This window comes from Manduca sexta, chromosome 28, assembly GCF_014839805.1.
Source record: "Manduca sexta isolate Smith_Timp_Sample1 chromosome 28, JHU_Msex_v1.0, whole genome shotgun sequence".
NCBI classification, from domain to species: domain Eukaryota; kingdom Metazoa; phylum Arthropoda; class Insecta; order Lepidoptera; family Sphingidae; genus Manduca; species Manduca sexta.
Window position 1 is genome coordinate 2,821,584 of NC_051142.1, and position 17,433 is coordinate 2,839,016.

General features: G+C 34.7%; 1 protein-coding gene across 1 annotated transcript in view; it reads right to left on the reverse strand.

Moving 5' to 3' along the window:
• The window catches only part of LOC115443315, a 96,221-nt gene that overhangs the window by 17,458 nt on the left and 61,330 nt on the right, over positions 1-17,433 (reverse strand). Inside the window, exon 2 of the mRNA XM_030168671.2 lies at positions 11,216-11,496. Coding sequence (XP_030024531.1) covers positions 11,216-11,297 — 82 coding nt within the window. The 5' untranslated portion in view covers positions 11,298-11,496. The remainder of the gene's footprint in view (positions 1-11,215; positions 11,497-17,433) is intronic.

Consider the following 17,433-nt stretch of genomic DNA (forward strand, 5'->3'; position numbering starts at 1 on the left):
AGTCATTACGTTGGTAGCTACCCAAACGGCCCTTCGCATACGAAAGACTTTCCGTAGAGATTAGGAAAATATATTTGGGCTTTCTTCTTACTTATTTGCTATATTTCTGCAACATAATGGTCCTACTCCTGTGAGATTAAAGATCTAAAGCCTATTCGCTCGTAATCCTTAGCAGGCAGTGTCGATTTTATTTAAAACGTTAACATCTATGGTCCATTACAATGTGGGCTAACTCTTAACTGAATGTGACGGCTGTCGCATCGCATTTCGAGCAGAATCGGACAATCAACAAATTGCATCAGCCTTAGGACTGTCACGCGTCCATTCGATTTAGCGCCATCTGTCGTGTGTTCCGTTTAATCCTGCGCAGTAATAAAGTATGCCGTGATTAAAAGGATTTTAGAATTAGGTATACTGGCTTCTATGTTATATTGTAAGGAGAAAAGTGATTATAGAACGAAAATAATAAAATAACGCAACAACGAAAACTAACAATTAAAATATTACGATGGTACACATTGTTATCTCCTGGAAAATAAAACTTTACAATTACTCTAATCGTAGACGTAAAATAAAAAAGTGTAAATTGTAGTGTAAAATTTATGTGTAAAGTATACTTTTTCCAAGATTTTATGCCACTTTTACTCTAAAGAATTCGTCGCAGCGGAAACATTACACTTACAGTCACACAGACACTATTCTACAAAATAATAAAAAGTCAGAAAAATGAATTCACGATTTTTGGTGATATTCGTTATTAATGGTTGATTTTCTCATAATGCCAGTAGCGGTGAAAACGAGTGTGAGATTATTTAGTACCTAACACAATGCCATAATGACCCTGTATATTATGGAATACCAACAAATGTTGTGATAAAGAAGTCACTTGCCCGGTTTATCTGCCAGTTTTAAATAGTGGCAATAAGACCTTATATTACAAAGCGCCTACCCACTACCCACTTTTTCTGCTCAGTATCAGCCCGGAGTCTGGAATTTGCGCCCGATATGGCGATAGGCTCGCCCCCTATCACATCATGGGACGGAACACACTTGGCGAAAAGTGGGTGCCATGGTTGCGCCTCTGTATACCCCTTCGGGGATAAAATGCGTGATGTTGTGTGTGTGTGTGTGTGTGTCTACCCACTACATCGCATGCATTACAACATTAAGTTGAATACGAAAAAGCAAAAATTGTACCATTAAAGTAGTTTTATTATTTTTCTGGTCAGGCTTTAACATATTTTCCAAGTAGCAAGCCTAACATCCAAACTAATTTTAACTAGCGAAGTACCAGTTATTCTACCTAAGATCAATAGAATTAATATTCAGTTTTGGGGAAAACTAAAGTAGATCAATTATTAGGTCTGAGTTGAACATGCATATAGATCTAAAATAAACTTGAGCTGCGGCTTCGATGAGAAGGATGTTTCAATATGCAGATATTGCTACTTTAAAATAAATAGAATAGTGGCGGTATTAGAACAACAAATACATAGTTGATAGTTACTGAACGTTGAACAAAGGCATGGTGTGAGGAGAAGAAAATTCTTACGAAGTATCTACATTTAAAATTGTCAAATAGATGTATTTTGGATGTTTGAATTTTGGACGCATGAATAAAATAATTAGAACATAATTTCGCAAGCAATTGATAATTTTATGTATACTGGAAACTTAGAAGTTTTATTCCACATTGTTGGCAGAAGCAATAGGATATACGACTCTCGCCATTATTTTCAATATCAGTCTACTAGACATAATGTCTATACATTGAAAATGTTATCTCTGGCTTTGCTAGTCAAGAGTTATGTACATTCTGAGGATGGCTCCACTGTCCTACTATCCTAACTGTGCTCTACTTGCTCAACATCCGTCTATTTCTACCGCCAAGCAAGATTGTACTAGCGTTACTGTTTGAAGAATTTTTGACTGCCTCAGTAGCAAAGTTGTAATTGTACACGGTACGAATACGACTACCGAGCTGAGGTGCTGGGTTCGAATCCCGGGTCGGGCCAAAATTACTCAGTCGCAGTTCGGAGTCAGGAACTTGGCTTTATAATACCCCCGTGCCTCGGAAAGCACGTAAAGCCGTTGGAACTGCGCCTGATCTCTCTCCGGTCATGTCGGATTGCCGTACATCATTCAGTCGTAAGTCAGCAGATAACTCTTCCAAACAAAGTAACTATAACATTAGTGTTACGTAACAAGACCTATCCAGAAAATTGTAGCATAAACTTCAATTCCAAGAGTCGGAAACTGGTATCGGAAACAAGCTTGTTACGATACTCCGGTCGGTCAGGTTGGAGATATGTACCGCGAACACAATGAAAAACTTAACAATGCGACACTGTTGACAAGAAAAGTCACACGTAACGATATCAAATAGTGAACGTTTTGAGGTATTGTCCAAATAGCACATACAACAACGACACGCCTTTTTCCTGAACGTTGCCAGAGGTGCAACTAAGTTTTCGCCAAGTGTGTTAAGAAATAACAAAATTTCAATAAAAAATGATAGTAACCTTAATTAGAAATAAAAAAAATGCCTGCAGAAGAATGGTCAAACCAATTAAGTACTTAATTCTACATCTAATGCATCATGTGGGTACACAAATTGCGCTACCTACCTCCTCAGGAATAAAAGTCAAGAGTGTGTGTGCGTGCACCTATGTTCTTAAAGTATTACTTTAGGTAATTATATTCATAAACATCAATTCATGAATCATTTCAACAATAAATCATTTCGGACGCGTGATGCAAATATTAATATCATTCCATTCGAATTGTCGAATTCGTATTTACTGTAATATTATTGATTGACGAGCGATAAATTGGCAGTAAAATTTATTGTTGAACCGAAATATTGACTTTAGTATCAATAAGTAAAAGCTATAAACCCTGAATGGGATAACAGAGGGAATCCAATCAAAGATTTCATTATACGAAGCTGATCTGAGAGGCGGCTGTCTTCACGGCTCATGGATGCAAATGTAATATAAGTCGGAGACGCGTTGTGATTTCAGATAATTCGAGAAATTTCTATAAATATAATATTTAAAGGCGAGAGTTTTAAAATTAGGTAATATTCTATTGATTCCAATATTAGTCTGAAGTTATTTTGGATATTAGGTTAGTATTTTAAGGAAAATATTTCAGCAACTGAGATGGTATGGTATGGTAACAAGATCACAAATTGTAAAGGGAAACAGAATACAATTTTATTAAAGTATTATATTCTCTATTCGTAGTTATGCATAGATATATATTTTTATTATTACTTTGAATGACGAGGCAGCTTGGCGTTCACCTGTAGCCACGATGGTAAGCGATACGACCGCCCATAAACAGTAGAAACACCATCCAACAACTTGAATTACAAAGTATTGTTTAATTATTTATTGTTAAGTATTGGACTGTAATACATAAGATTCCTACCACAAGTCTATTCATAAAAAGGAAATACAAGTCCTAAAAGCCGAAACCAAGACGAAAGGTAACAAGCAAGCAGTGGCGTAGCGTCAATACAACCCGATTCCTACCGGCTTCCCTTTAAGGTTTATTTACGTCTGTCTTAGTTTTTGTTTTTTGTTAAAATGGCAGCGATATGTTAACTAAGGCAATCGCTTTTTGCATCGGATTACGTTTGGAAAAATTTCACCCTTCGCGACTGCAAGCAAGCATCAGTCATCAGCAACGGGCATTACGCAAAAGCCCCAATCCCTCAAACATCCGCAACACACTGTCTCACCGTGGATTGTGTTTATTTTGGGCTTATCTCTGAACCTCCCTTTGCCTTATATATATTCAAACGCACACACCAGAGCAGAAACGTTGCAAAAGCTTATTTAAAAAAACGTTCCCAGTTTTTTAAACACGATACACAAACCGGGTTTTCGCGTAAATTGATCTTTACAGTGTGTTTTATGCTCTAGTAAATTTCAATTTGGGCGGATGGGTTTGTATTCATTGCTTTTAATAAAAATATATCATATTGTAATTTTAAATAGAGGCTGTAGCAGGCGAAGGGTCTATGTAACGCTATTCCTGTCGGCTTCACTTTATGTAGAACTTATCTAGAATCTAATTATTATTTGTTCCTATAATATGTTGGGACAGGTTCCTATTCGGAAAATTTTACCTTTCTCTACCGGGCTGTAGATAAAAAAACCTTGTAAAGCATGCGCTCTATAGACCATTAAAAATCATTAAAAGTGTCAAAAAAGAAAAAGAAAAATTATTATTACCAAAATAAGCTAAGTAGTTAATATTGTTTCGTATCACAGACTGAATATAGTATTTAGACTAAGTACTCATAAACTAGTTACAACTTAGAGCATCGAATGAAGTCAATCTCAGAAATGAGCTATATCGTTTTGATTTACGATACACGAAAACATTTAAAATCAAATTGCAAGATATCTTACATTTTGATTTTTATTGATTTATACATATAAATGTAAGTTGTAAAGAGAAATATGTGAATAACGTGATCGAAGGACAGATAATTCAAAAGATTTACATTAAAAAGATGAAGCTATCAAGTAGGAAGGAGTTATGATACTTCCAAGTTAACACTTCCAGATTTAACTAAATTCAAAGTTCAAGTCAAAAGATTTACTTTAAAAAGTCTTAGAAGCTCTCAAGTAGGTAGAAGTTTTGATACTTCAAGTTAACATTCCATATTTGACGAAATTCAATCGATATGGTAGTTGAAACTAAAGTAATAAATAGGAAACTGTTGACCACCAATCATCATCAAAAATTACAATATGAGAAACAGACACGCTTACGAATGAACCTTTGCATCGTTAGAATCTATCAGCCAATTTATACTTGTTGAAGTGGTGATTTTGTATTTCCCGTGCTTGCTATGTATGACAAATGTTATAAAGAATTTTGATGTTGAATATGGTAAATATCTATTGCCCTATGGTTAAAATATAATAAAATAGATGACTTGCGTGTGTGATTTGTGTACGCATTAAGATTTCAGATAACGATATAGGCTAGCTATAAAATAACCTTTTATTGCTACCCGTATACTAACAATACTATCCATTCTTTTAATACAATGCAGGGATAATCATAAAATAAACTTGTATAGCGCGGCAACAATGACTTCTGAATACTTTATGAACTGAATTGCCAGAATGAGGATCTAAACGAGCGTCAATTTAAAAATACACAACATTATGCCTTTTCCCTTTTCAGCGGTAGATTACCACACCCAATTCTACATGTTAGTCTCATGTAATCGGGGGCGGTCTTATCATATTGACCGACATAATTTTTCCCCGGATACTTGGAAAAACCATTTTACTTGATTGAGGACTGAACCCCAGACCTCGCACTACTCGTATCTCAATGCAACTACGCGATCAACGTAATCTAAAAGACATAGCCACAAACTATGATCATTTGGAAATGGACGTCGTGCGGTATTGTCTGTGTTCTGGTTTCACATAGCGATTGTCATAAGCCAATGGTAATAAAGAGGATTGTGTGGCTCGCAAGGACGGACATCAGATTATATGAGCACGAGGAAATGCAGTGATTTTTAAGGTTGAAAGTATGAGAATGTGGTGTGAAATCTGTGCCATAAATAAAAACAAATTATATTTTTAGCCATAAAATTATCAAAATATTATTAGATAAGATTTATGCGTATAAAGGATTGTGCTAGATTATAATGTGCTACATGATAATAATGTGCTTCGGTGGCGTAGTTGCCGGTGTAATAGTGTCGACTGTCGAGGGATAACCATCTCTCGTCAGTCGACATTCTATTAGACCCTACTCCAATTACATTAGGTGCAGTGGCATAACTTGGCAGTGCCCATATAAAAAAAAAATGTATTGCATCCGCGATGTGATTTTTTCTTTTAAGTATCGTATTCAAATCTTGAGTCGGGCTAGGTAATTAAGTTTGTTTTCAGTATCAGTCCAGAATTGAAATTTGTGCTTGATATGGCGATTGGCTTGCCCCACTTTCTGGGTCGGAACATAATAGGCGAAAAGTGGAACCCCTGCCCACCCCTTGGAGATGAAGGCGTAATGAGTTATTTTTGTACTTAACCATACATAAGTAGCAGAACTTTAGATAGCAGAACAGATTTTGTATCGTATAAGCATTCCATGAATGATTACTGTTTCAAAACGAAAGACAATCTGGGTCATAGTAAACTCGAAATTGTTACTAAAATCGCGTGAAATGCTGAAAGGTTTCACACTACAACACAGATTCGAAAATAGAATTTCTAAAATTAAAATTGAAGCTGTACGCGAATTAATTGGTTTAAAAGCGATTCGCTAGAATTTGATGGGTTTTACAGCATTTTCTGTTCAAAAATAAACCCGGCTGGTTGAAATTAATAATACTCCTTGACATGGCCGACAGGATTACTTTTAGGGAAGTGAATTTAGTACAATATTTTGGGTTTAGAAGACTTTGTTTCTCATCAAGAATTACAAATTAATTCACGTACTGCGAAATTACATTATAACAACAATTTTGCGAGGGTACACCAAAAGATACATTAAAATACAAGTCCAGAAGCAGGCAAACACAACTCAAATTTTTCGCAAGCACAATGTGTACACACCATCTTACTTTTACTAATCTATACTATTATATAAAGCTGAAGAGTTTGTTTGTTTGTTTGTTTGTTTGTTTGAACGCGCTAATCTCAGGAACTACCGGGTCAAACTGAAAAATTCTTTTAGTGTTGGATAGCCTTCTGTTCGTGGAGTGCTATAGGCTATATATCATCACGCTATACCCAAAAGGAGCGGAGCAGTAATGGCTAATCTCAGGAACTACCAGTACGAATTGAAAAATTATTTTTGTGTTGGATAGCCCTTTGTTCCTGAAGTGCTATAGACTATATATCATCACGCTATTACCAATAGGAGCGGAGCAGTAATGGCTAATCTCAGGAACTACCGGTTTGAACTGAAAAAATATTTTTGTGTTGGATAGCCCTTTGTTCGTAGAGTGCTATAGGCTATGTATCATCACGCTAGAGCCAATAGGAGCGGAGCAGTAATGGCTAATCTCAGGAACTACCGGTTTGAACTGAAAAAATATTTATGTGTTGGATAGCCCTTTGTTCGTAGAGTGCTATAGGCTATATATCATCACGCTATGACCAATAGGAGCACAGCAGTAATGAAACATGTTGCAAAAAGGGAGAAAATTATTAGTTTTGAGAGCTTCCGTTGCGTGCACTGCGTAAACGGTTAAAATTATGCAACAATGATGTATGACGGGATCGTTCCTCTGAAAAAGTTCTACAAAAATATATTATAAAACAAAGTCCCCCGCTGCATCTGTCTGCCTGAACGTGTTAAACTCAAAAACTACCCAACGTATTAAGATGAAATTTGGTATGGAGACAGTTTGAGACCATGGGAAGGACATAGGCTCCCGGGAAATATATAGCGTGACTGTTATAACAGAAAACTTTAGCCCGAAAAACTTTATAATGCGGGCGGAGCCGCGGGCAAAAGCTAGTATATAATATAAATGCGAAAGTTAGTGAAAATGTTCGGGTATTTGTGTTACTTAGAAGTAGAAGCAGAAACAACAACGGTATATGTTTATTACACGGATAGACCATATCCTCGATTAATAAATAGCCTGCTTTTTAACCCGGTCATTTGTTCTGGAATTATTGTTTTTATAACGTTTTTTTTTTAATAGACGGCACTTACTTCGTACCCTGTTTTACGGATTTTTGGAACGGGAAAGGCTGTTTACGTGGGCGAACCCGCCAGAACACCTAGTTTCTTCATAGTATCATCAAGCTATTATCAAATTCAAATCGCGCGACCCAAATATAGCCGCAGTGGTCTTTAACTCATATTGTAGCAAATTCATACAGTGACTTAATAAAAAGCAATTCTTTTGTGTATTTATTTTACAGGGGCGTGCACCCTCCACCCGACGCCCATGCTCCAGGAATAACTTACTAGGAATACCTAGAAAAACTTTCGCGTACTTTTTCTAGTAACGCTGAGCAGGATTTAAATTAGTGATCAGTGATGTAAAATAGATCACAAATAAGAGCGAGTCTGCAACACAACAGACTTATTAAACTACCCGCTCTACATTAATATTATGTTATAAACCAGAAATGTGTGTACTGTTGGAGAACCATATTTAAATAAAATAAAAAAGTATTATAAAGAACGTTCCATATTGCAAATCTCCCTTCCTTAGTCTAAACCATTGAATCCCAAAGTGGTCCAGGTGGACTGGGTCCACGAAAGACTCGACGGCGGTCGACAATTCGTAAACGGGGGTCCACGAAAATTTATCTGATAGTAAATAACTAAAATATTGGCTTGACTTCACCTATCAATGTAGACAGATAATACTTATGAAGCTCGGCGACTGTAATATGTAAAAACTTGCATATTCTGGGGAATATGGTAGAAATTTAGCTGCAAAGGGCCACCAATAAAATTTTGAAAGCAGTCTATGAGAAAAAATAGTTTCGAAACCTCTGGTCTAAACTAATCTTGGACAAAAATCATTATAATCTGTTTTATCAGACAAAAAATAACAACCACATAAATTACAAAATAAATGAAACGGAACTACATCGTAGGTATAAATGTCTTGTAATTTTACCTTTCTTATTAATTATTAGGATAAATATTTTCCCGGGATAAAAAGCTGCCTATAGCTCAGAAGTAATGTCGCTTCCTATTAGTGATTGATTCTAAATCGGTTCAGTAGTTCTAGCGATTAGCCCCTACAATCAAACAAAATAACAAAACCTTTCTTCTTTATAACATTAGTATCTGTAGATTTACAGAGAGTAGTAACTCATTATGAGGACCTACTGCATACTTCGAATCATCAAGGACGCTTTGGTCTCGGCTGTATTGAAGATTTAGTGGAATTATTTGTCGGACTCGGCCACAAGGCTGGATCCGACGTCTCATTGTGAACACTCATAGTCTACAATTTCGTTCGGAAGCGCACTTGGCGTAGTATTTTATCACTAGAAGACTTACTGTCAATTAATGAATTTCGCAGGCTACTACGATTAGGCCCCTTATTAATGGCCAATATTTGATCAATATGCCGTTTCCAAACTTTACCATCAGATAGGCATACTTTGTAAGTAACTTTCTTTCGTCAGAATTGTGTAGAAATGTGCGGTTTGTGAGAATTAACGTCTAAAGCTTCAGGGTGATACGTGCACGGTGCGGTGTAGTGTTACGCAGAGCTTTGTAATTTAAGGCTTTGTGTGCTATTATATATGGTTGATATTGTGTTGCTTGCTATAAGGCGAGCTGGTATAATTTATTTGTATGTGAAAAAGCATTTTTACCGAATCCACACGTATTAATTTCAATTATCTAAATTATGAATGAAGTTGCAACGGCTCCCAAGATAGACTTTATTTTTAAGTATAATTAAGTTTTCTTCTGAAATAAATGCCTATATATCACCTCCGATGCCCGTAAACGAAAAGGAGAGACCCAAGTGCAATATAAAATGTTTTTTGCTGATTAAATTTCGTATTTTCTTAGTCAATAGGTGCTTAGGGAAAACTTATTTATTATCTCTTGTATAAATTTCTGTAAAATTCCGAATTTTTGAAAAAAATATTGTTCTTTGCTGGTGTCTAAACTTATGATTATCGATTATTCAAATTTTTTTTTTGTTTGTTGAATTTAATAAATAATATCGACATATACATACATATACATATACATGTCACATAGCGTCTTGTTGTTAATTATTGCAGACGAATCTTCACTCTGCCAAAACACAAAGATGCATTTATATTAAAGCTAAAACTGTATTCGCTACATTTATATATAATTAGACAGACATAGCCAAGTGTCGCCCTTCGCGTGTCTCAAACATTTCTTAGTCTCAGGTGTGCCCTAGAGGCTCATGAATATTAAGGGCACGACTGCGGCTGCCTTTTGCGCCCCTCAGGGTTGCCAGCGCTTTATTTACTAGAAGATTCCCGCACGTCCTGCAAGCGGGAAATTAAAAACGATATGAAATAGATGGAAATTAATACCTTGAGAACCAATATGTTTACGAGCGGGTTTTTATTTATTTCAATTTTGCTAAGAGAATGTACCTATTGGATTATTAGGAGTAAATGGGGAAGCATTCGTTTGCTTCAAGTATTTGATAGTGCATAATATGATTTGCAAATTTAATATAAATATGCTAGTAACGAATCATTGTTTGCTACAAATTTGGAAAGATATTTTTCGTTTTTGACCCGAAAAATAATTTCTGTATAAATAACTTACAACAATAATGTGTAACTTAATAAAAAATTGTAAAGGTACATAAAGATTAAGTATTTATATGCTTGAAACGAATCATTGATTGCTACAAATGGAAAGATATTTTTCGTTTTTGACCCGCAACATAATTTCAATATTAATTACGAAAATAAATGTGTTTCTTAATATAATTTGTGAAGGTAAATAATCACCGATACTAATACCTCTCCAACAGACGGGCATACTTTCACTGTTTAATCTGGCAACCCATTATTTATAGGCAGAACGTTAACCTCTGCGGATGTATAAAATTGTTGGCGCCAGTTAACGGTCTTTCGTTGTTTTTCTCACAATCTCGAAAGTTCGGATAGAAAAAAAAAAACCATTTCGCTGTAAAACCTGGCATGGCGTTTTCAACATTCTTTTTGCTTTGTTATAATTAGAGCTTTGATGTTATTAACGAGGTAAAGTAATTAAAAAACAAAAGAAATTACTGTTTACATTTTTCCTTGTATTAGCGAAAAAATTGGCTGATGTTACATGTCGAAATATGATTTCGTTTGGGAAATTTTCGACACGAACCCTGATTTTTATATCCGAGGCCTGTTTTGTTTTGATTAGATAACGAAGTTTTTGTACCGATTTAGTCCATTTGACGGATTCAAAGGCCAGTTCAATTTCGTGGAGTTATGTGATTTTCATTTCGCTAGACCGATGTTTGATTCAAATATCGTATAAAATGATAACCGTGAAGAATGAAAAATCTCTTCCACAATCTTTAAATGATAAAGCAATTAATCAAAAGATCACGTAGAAAAATTCACGCTATCACCATGACAAAAAATCGCATACGCCCGCAATATCTTCCAATATCTCAACTTCGCTAGAAATGAAACGAGCAAAGATGTCGACTCGAGGAGCTGCGATAACGTGATAATTGGAGCCTCACCTGACTTTTTGGCACTGTTCCCTTTGCCGCCATTTTTGTTCCGCCTCGGGTAGAGATTTATTTTGCTCTGTCCACACCCCATAACGGTGTCGCCTATACACCCATCACTTATCGTTCCATTAGAAGCATTTGCTTCGTTTAAATATCGAATGAATTTTACATAATAATTTTTATAGTTTTTTTAATTTAATGTGCACTTCCATTTGTTTTTGTGTTTGTTAGTGTGTTTCTTTTTATATGTTCTCGTTTTCGTACCGGCGGCGAGCCCCATGACTTTTTATCTGAAAAGAAAATTTTGCTTAATTAGTGATGCCAATTTTTATAAAACTAAATATGTTAAGAATAGATTTTATTCAGTGAAATTAGTAGGGGCAGTATTTATTTAAATAGTAAAAGTACTTAGGGCAGCGATTCCAAAAAACGACGCGCTAATCGTATTTGGGCAGTTATCTATTGGACATATGTAATACATATAGAAAAAAATTAAACATCATATTTCTATGATATATTATGTTTGCTTTGGTTGTTAAAATTATTTAGTCGATATTCTTTCATTCATTTCATGTTGTAAATGTCACCAAAATGTTTGATTCCGTGCATTTCCTAAAGTACACATAATTTAAATTTGCAACTAATACTATTGGATAGACAATTTAATAAAGAATATTTTGGTAGATTATTTTTCAAAACAACCTAAAATTGAAATTTTGAAGAAATTATTCATAAATCTGCAGATTCCCGCCGTAACTCGTGCGCCGAAAGTGTATGGAATAAATCCTCAAGGCCGTTTGTTCTATGAAGGATCTTAACATCAAGCAAACTAATTGCTTATGTCTTATGCATTAAAAAAATAATACAAACATCGAGTTATTTTTAAACATCAAACAAAAAACTCCGAATAGAAGAAACAATATGTAATTAGCATTGAATTATATTTAGATTTATGTTTGTAGCATTGTTTGATGTTGCCTGTATTTCCGCTTGTGATTCAGTTATTACAGGTTTTGAAGTTTCAGATTTCATGGAACTTTTTAAAAATAGATATCAATTTTAAGTACAGACAGTTTTAGATTCTGTAAAACTTTGTTGGCTTGTGTTATGTTCTTGTAAATGGAATAGACTATAATAAACTGTTATTTATTTTCTATAACATTTTATATTATATCACATATTCAAATCTAAGGTAAGAAGTTATTTTACCAGATGATTATTTTATAATTATTTTGAAACGCCTTCCTAACATTTTAGTTTTTATCGGGTAATAAGCTAACTTATTAAATGTGTTTACTCTTACAAAAATACTTTGAATTAAAACCTTTAACAACCAAAGATAATTTTTAAGTGCTTTACATGATCCAGAGCTTACTAAAGATCGTCTATTCCCCTTGACCACAAAAATTAAGAAAATTGGTCAATTTCAGAAAACCTTTTACGACTATTTTATTTTAACTTCGCACGTTTGGTAAATGTACATTTAGCAGACAGTTGTTTTTTTTTGATAAATATAAAAGAAATACAAAACTTCTTCAGTACATGTGCATGTCACCGAACTCCTAAACACTTGGACCGATTTTCATACAATTTGTATGTTTTTGTGTGGTGGGGTCCCTGGATGATTTAGATTCCCAATTGGACGCTGTAGGTGGCGTTGTACTCGGGTTCTAGGATTTTATCTCCTTTTTAGGGAAGGGAATGTCTTGGGTCTGCTTGTTCAATTTATTATTCACAGCGAAGTTTTGTGAATTATAAAAACAAAAAAACCCTGCGGCTAAACAAATGTTTACATTTCGTGAATATTTTGCATATCGTCTAATATTATGCTATATATATGAAAAAAAGGGATAACATTTGCGCCACGCTATATTATAAATCCTGGCTTACAGCTCTCTGTAGTGATTCCTATTCCTTGATGTCTCATCCTCTCCCAGCGACCGTCCTGAGCCGAGGTTTGTATAACCCGTTAGTGGGTTGCCTTCAGCATGGTCGGTTAATTTGTTAAAGTTGTAAGCGCCTATAGTTTATTACCGGATTATAAGTAGAAAATGATTCAGCAATTATCAGATTTTAAGTAAGCAATGACAAAACAATTGCCTATATATTTTTTATCATTTCTTGTCATGTAATGTTTTAACTTTTTAACCGTGCCATGACTTCAAGTCAAAATATATTACTTCACAAAAGTTATTAATAATAAAATATTATTTTATTATGTATTATTTAATTCCATTTTTTGAAGGATTTTTACTTTTATTAAATAATCGCTTTTGCCGTCCGCGTGAAATAGTTTTTCCGGGATAAATATTTTCCTGGGATAAAAAGCAGCCTATAGCACTCTATCTATCACTATCTAAGAGTAATATAGCTTCCTATTACTGAAAATATCTAAATTGGTTGAATAGTTCAGGAATTATTATTCCACCGATTAAGATTTTTTTGAGATTAGCGCGTTAAAACTCTTTAACTTATAATACTAATATTATTTTATATTCATAAAATACCCAATAACACTACAAAACCAAAAGAAAACAGAATAAGATCAAATATATAAATCAATCACTTATACATTTTTATGTATGAACGTTCGTATAAAAACGTCGGTATTAGGAATAAAGCAGTCATCCATCATTACATATGATTGGCGAGCAATATACAAAATGACAGGCCCTGTTCACACTTACGTATTAACGAGTGCATTAAATTTTAGCTTTGATTTATGGGTTCTCTAGGGGCTTGTCGATTAGCTCGCTACTAGCGATAAGCTAACATATTGCGGAATAAAATATAATTTCTAATTTTTAAACTGTTAATTGTATTTAAGGTATGTCAGAAAAAAGTATAAAATTATATAATTAAATTATTAATTTGAAACTCTTAACATCTTAAAGGTACAAAAGAAAAAAATACAATTGAGACGGCTTAAAACAGCTAGGCGGTCTTTTTCAATTGTCGATTTCTGCCAGAAGCATTTAAATAGATTTAGTTAAATATTACAGTTGTGTAAATAAGAGTGTTTTTCTAAAATTAATTTAAAAATTCTGTTTTTTAGAGATTTTAGGGCAAGAAAAATTTACTTTGTTTCGCGCTTGTTTCACAATGATTAAGTGGGTAAATGATATCCGCTAGTTATAGCCGCGCCGTATTATTATTTAGATTAAATGTCGATCAGCAGAAGAATTTAAGAGCATAGTTCATAGTGTTCAGTAAAATAGTCCGTAAAATAGTTTTATTTCAATGTCTAACATAAAAAATCGTTGTGATAATGTGAATTTTGTGTTTCGTTATATTAAATTATTATAATTGATAAGTAGGAAACTTTCACACGATTTCCTTCACTTTTTAAGCGAATACATTTCTAAAAATTCCTTTTCCTAAGGAAGTTTAATCCTAAGAAACACAATACATAGTAAATCTTCCTTAAAAAATGTTTATCTTTAGCCAATGCAATAATGTATTGATTCCGCTCGTTAACCCAAAGAAAGCGAAGATATATTGTATCGTAGCCACTACGACCGTGACCGAAAATCAAATAGCCACCATAAAGTATTTAAAACAAACAGTGGCAACAGGTGGGCCACATTACAAACGATGTTAAACTTGCTTTAATACTTTTTTTTATTTGACAAGATCCGGCATTACGTTTCAATGGCAGCTGATAATAGATGCGGTTTAGTTTTGTTGTTTGTACAGAAAATAGGGATATATTCATTGGTAAATGATGAAATGACGAACTATGACCCTATCCCCCCCCCCCACTCCCACCACTGCACCTCCCGTAAGCCAGGCTCAACAGTGATATGCATTTTATGACACCGAGCGGTGAAGATCAGAGAATACTAATTAGTTTTAACCCGTCAAGAAATAAATCAAATAGGACCCGACAGACGATGTCCTGTCAACTATGAATTTGCAGCAAGTATTCTGTCAATCGCTGACAGTTATATAAAATTAATATTTTCGTTAAGTTTTCTTAAATTTTCTAATTTCCCGCGCAATTTATGAATTTTCTCCTGACAATAATTAATAAAACAAAAAAGAATGTGCCAATGTGTTGTTCACGCGTGATGCAATGACCAAGGGAAATAGAGATTTATTTTTATATATATACAATTATATGACTGCCGAGGCATAATCATCTCTCGTCAGTCGACATTCTATTGGTCCCCACTACACTTACCATCAGATGCAGTGAAATCACCTTGTCGTGCCCACAAAAAAAACAAGACAGCAATAACAATTTTATCCAACTGACTGCAGGTTTCTAGCATTACATGAACGCCTCCATCTTGTTATCACGTATGCATACAAACTGTCACTTGTAAGAAACCCCTCGGACTTATTTAATTCACTTTGCTATATACCAAACGTCGCGCTCTAGACAAGTGCAATGTTCACGACAGTTTGTTAAAAGTATTATATTATACCAGTGTAAGGGATACCTGTTTATAGAGTTCTTAGTGATACTTGTTACTATTGACAACTTCAGACGCTATCAAGTTGCTATGACTACACATCATTGGGAAGCTGTTGTTTACAAATTGCTAATATAAAGCCTCGCCAAGCTTCAGTGTTTTGATGAGTAACACTGACAGGTGTGATATTCTTTTTGTTTTTTTTTAATCGTGAACTCGTCAAATTAGTCTCAACTCTCACCTCACCTCGACAATATTACTTAAGTAAGGATAATATTATCGCGTATTTTGACCATGAAAGCAAAATACTCTCAGGACTTGATGTTGCAATTTCCTTTCCCTATTATCAATTCTTATTTCATGACGTGTCTTCATCATCAATTCTTACTTCATGATTTTCCCTACAAAATTTAAACCCGCACGAACCTGCTATCGACAACGTAAACTTCTTACGATCTTCCGAGGCAAATCTTGTGCGCTCGGTCTTCACACCGAATGCACGGCCATACCCGGGAGACCTTTGCCGCAGCCCTAGTCAAACAGTTAAGTATACCTAATGGTTGCGAATTCACATTCAGTAAGAGCTCGTGAACATTTTTTGGTCTTCTCCCCTCCTCCCTTCCTAACATGTTTCCCTATCCTTCCCCCAAACTTCCTTACCAGCTATCGCCTTCCAACTTTTCTTCAAGCAGTCGTTAAGCCAGGGGATTACATCCTATTTACAGGATTCCAGTTTAGATACTAAAACAAACCCTCTTACGATATCGAAATACAATTCGCTTTTCCATCAAACGATTTTCCTCAAAACATTACAATATGAGATTATTTTATTTATATTGCTCTATATGTATGAGTAAATAGCTCGAGATAGCGAGAATAAAATTTAATTCAACGTTACTTCAGTTGGATCTTGAGATCGATCTAAAACAGCAAACTCGGTATTTTTGTGAGCGACTTGAAGCGTTTATTCAGAAAGTTGTGAATTTTCCTCTATAGATTTTTATTTCGAACTCTACTCACTGCATTGACTGCTTTTTTAGACCCTCAGTTGAAATATTTCCAATTTAATGATCTGGGTTTAAGGAATTGTTGTGTTTATTACCAGTACGTTAAAGTCATTGACCTCAATGGCTACTGGCATGTATGATATAAATTCAATAAATATATCTACAAACGAAAGATGATGCGTCCTTCAATGGTTGCTGGAATTATGTCCCTTATCACATCATAGGACGGAACACACTTGGCGAAAAGTGGGTGCTCTGGTTGCGCCTCTGCATACCCTTTCGGAGAGAAATGCGTGATGGGTGTATACTATTAATATATTACATATTGTTCTAGATACTTTTCTATTATTTTAAATCTACAAGCAAGAACAGAAGACACAAATTTATCCAACAAAAATATCTGTTCTAAAATAATACGATCAATTCCGGAATATTATGAATATGTATAGACTATCGAGATTAAAATAACAATGCGTTATTTATATAAATTCTGTTTCTGATTTTTATGTGCTGTTGATAGCCGTTGAGTCTGATGCCTTTAACGAATTTACTGTGTTAATTCTTCGTGGTGTCGCTCAACTTCGTGCTAAACCCCTCTGCAACTGATGGTAAGTCGAGTGGGGTCCAATAGAATGTCGAATGACGAGAGACGATTACCTCTCGACAGTCGACACAAAAATGCCGGCCGTTTGGAACCACTTTTAGAGTTTAACTAACATTCATATTTTTATGAATAGTGGCATAAACTCGTCTAGATAATCATAATCTTCAAACAACTATGAATTTACTATCAAATACAATT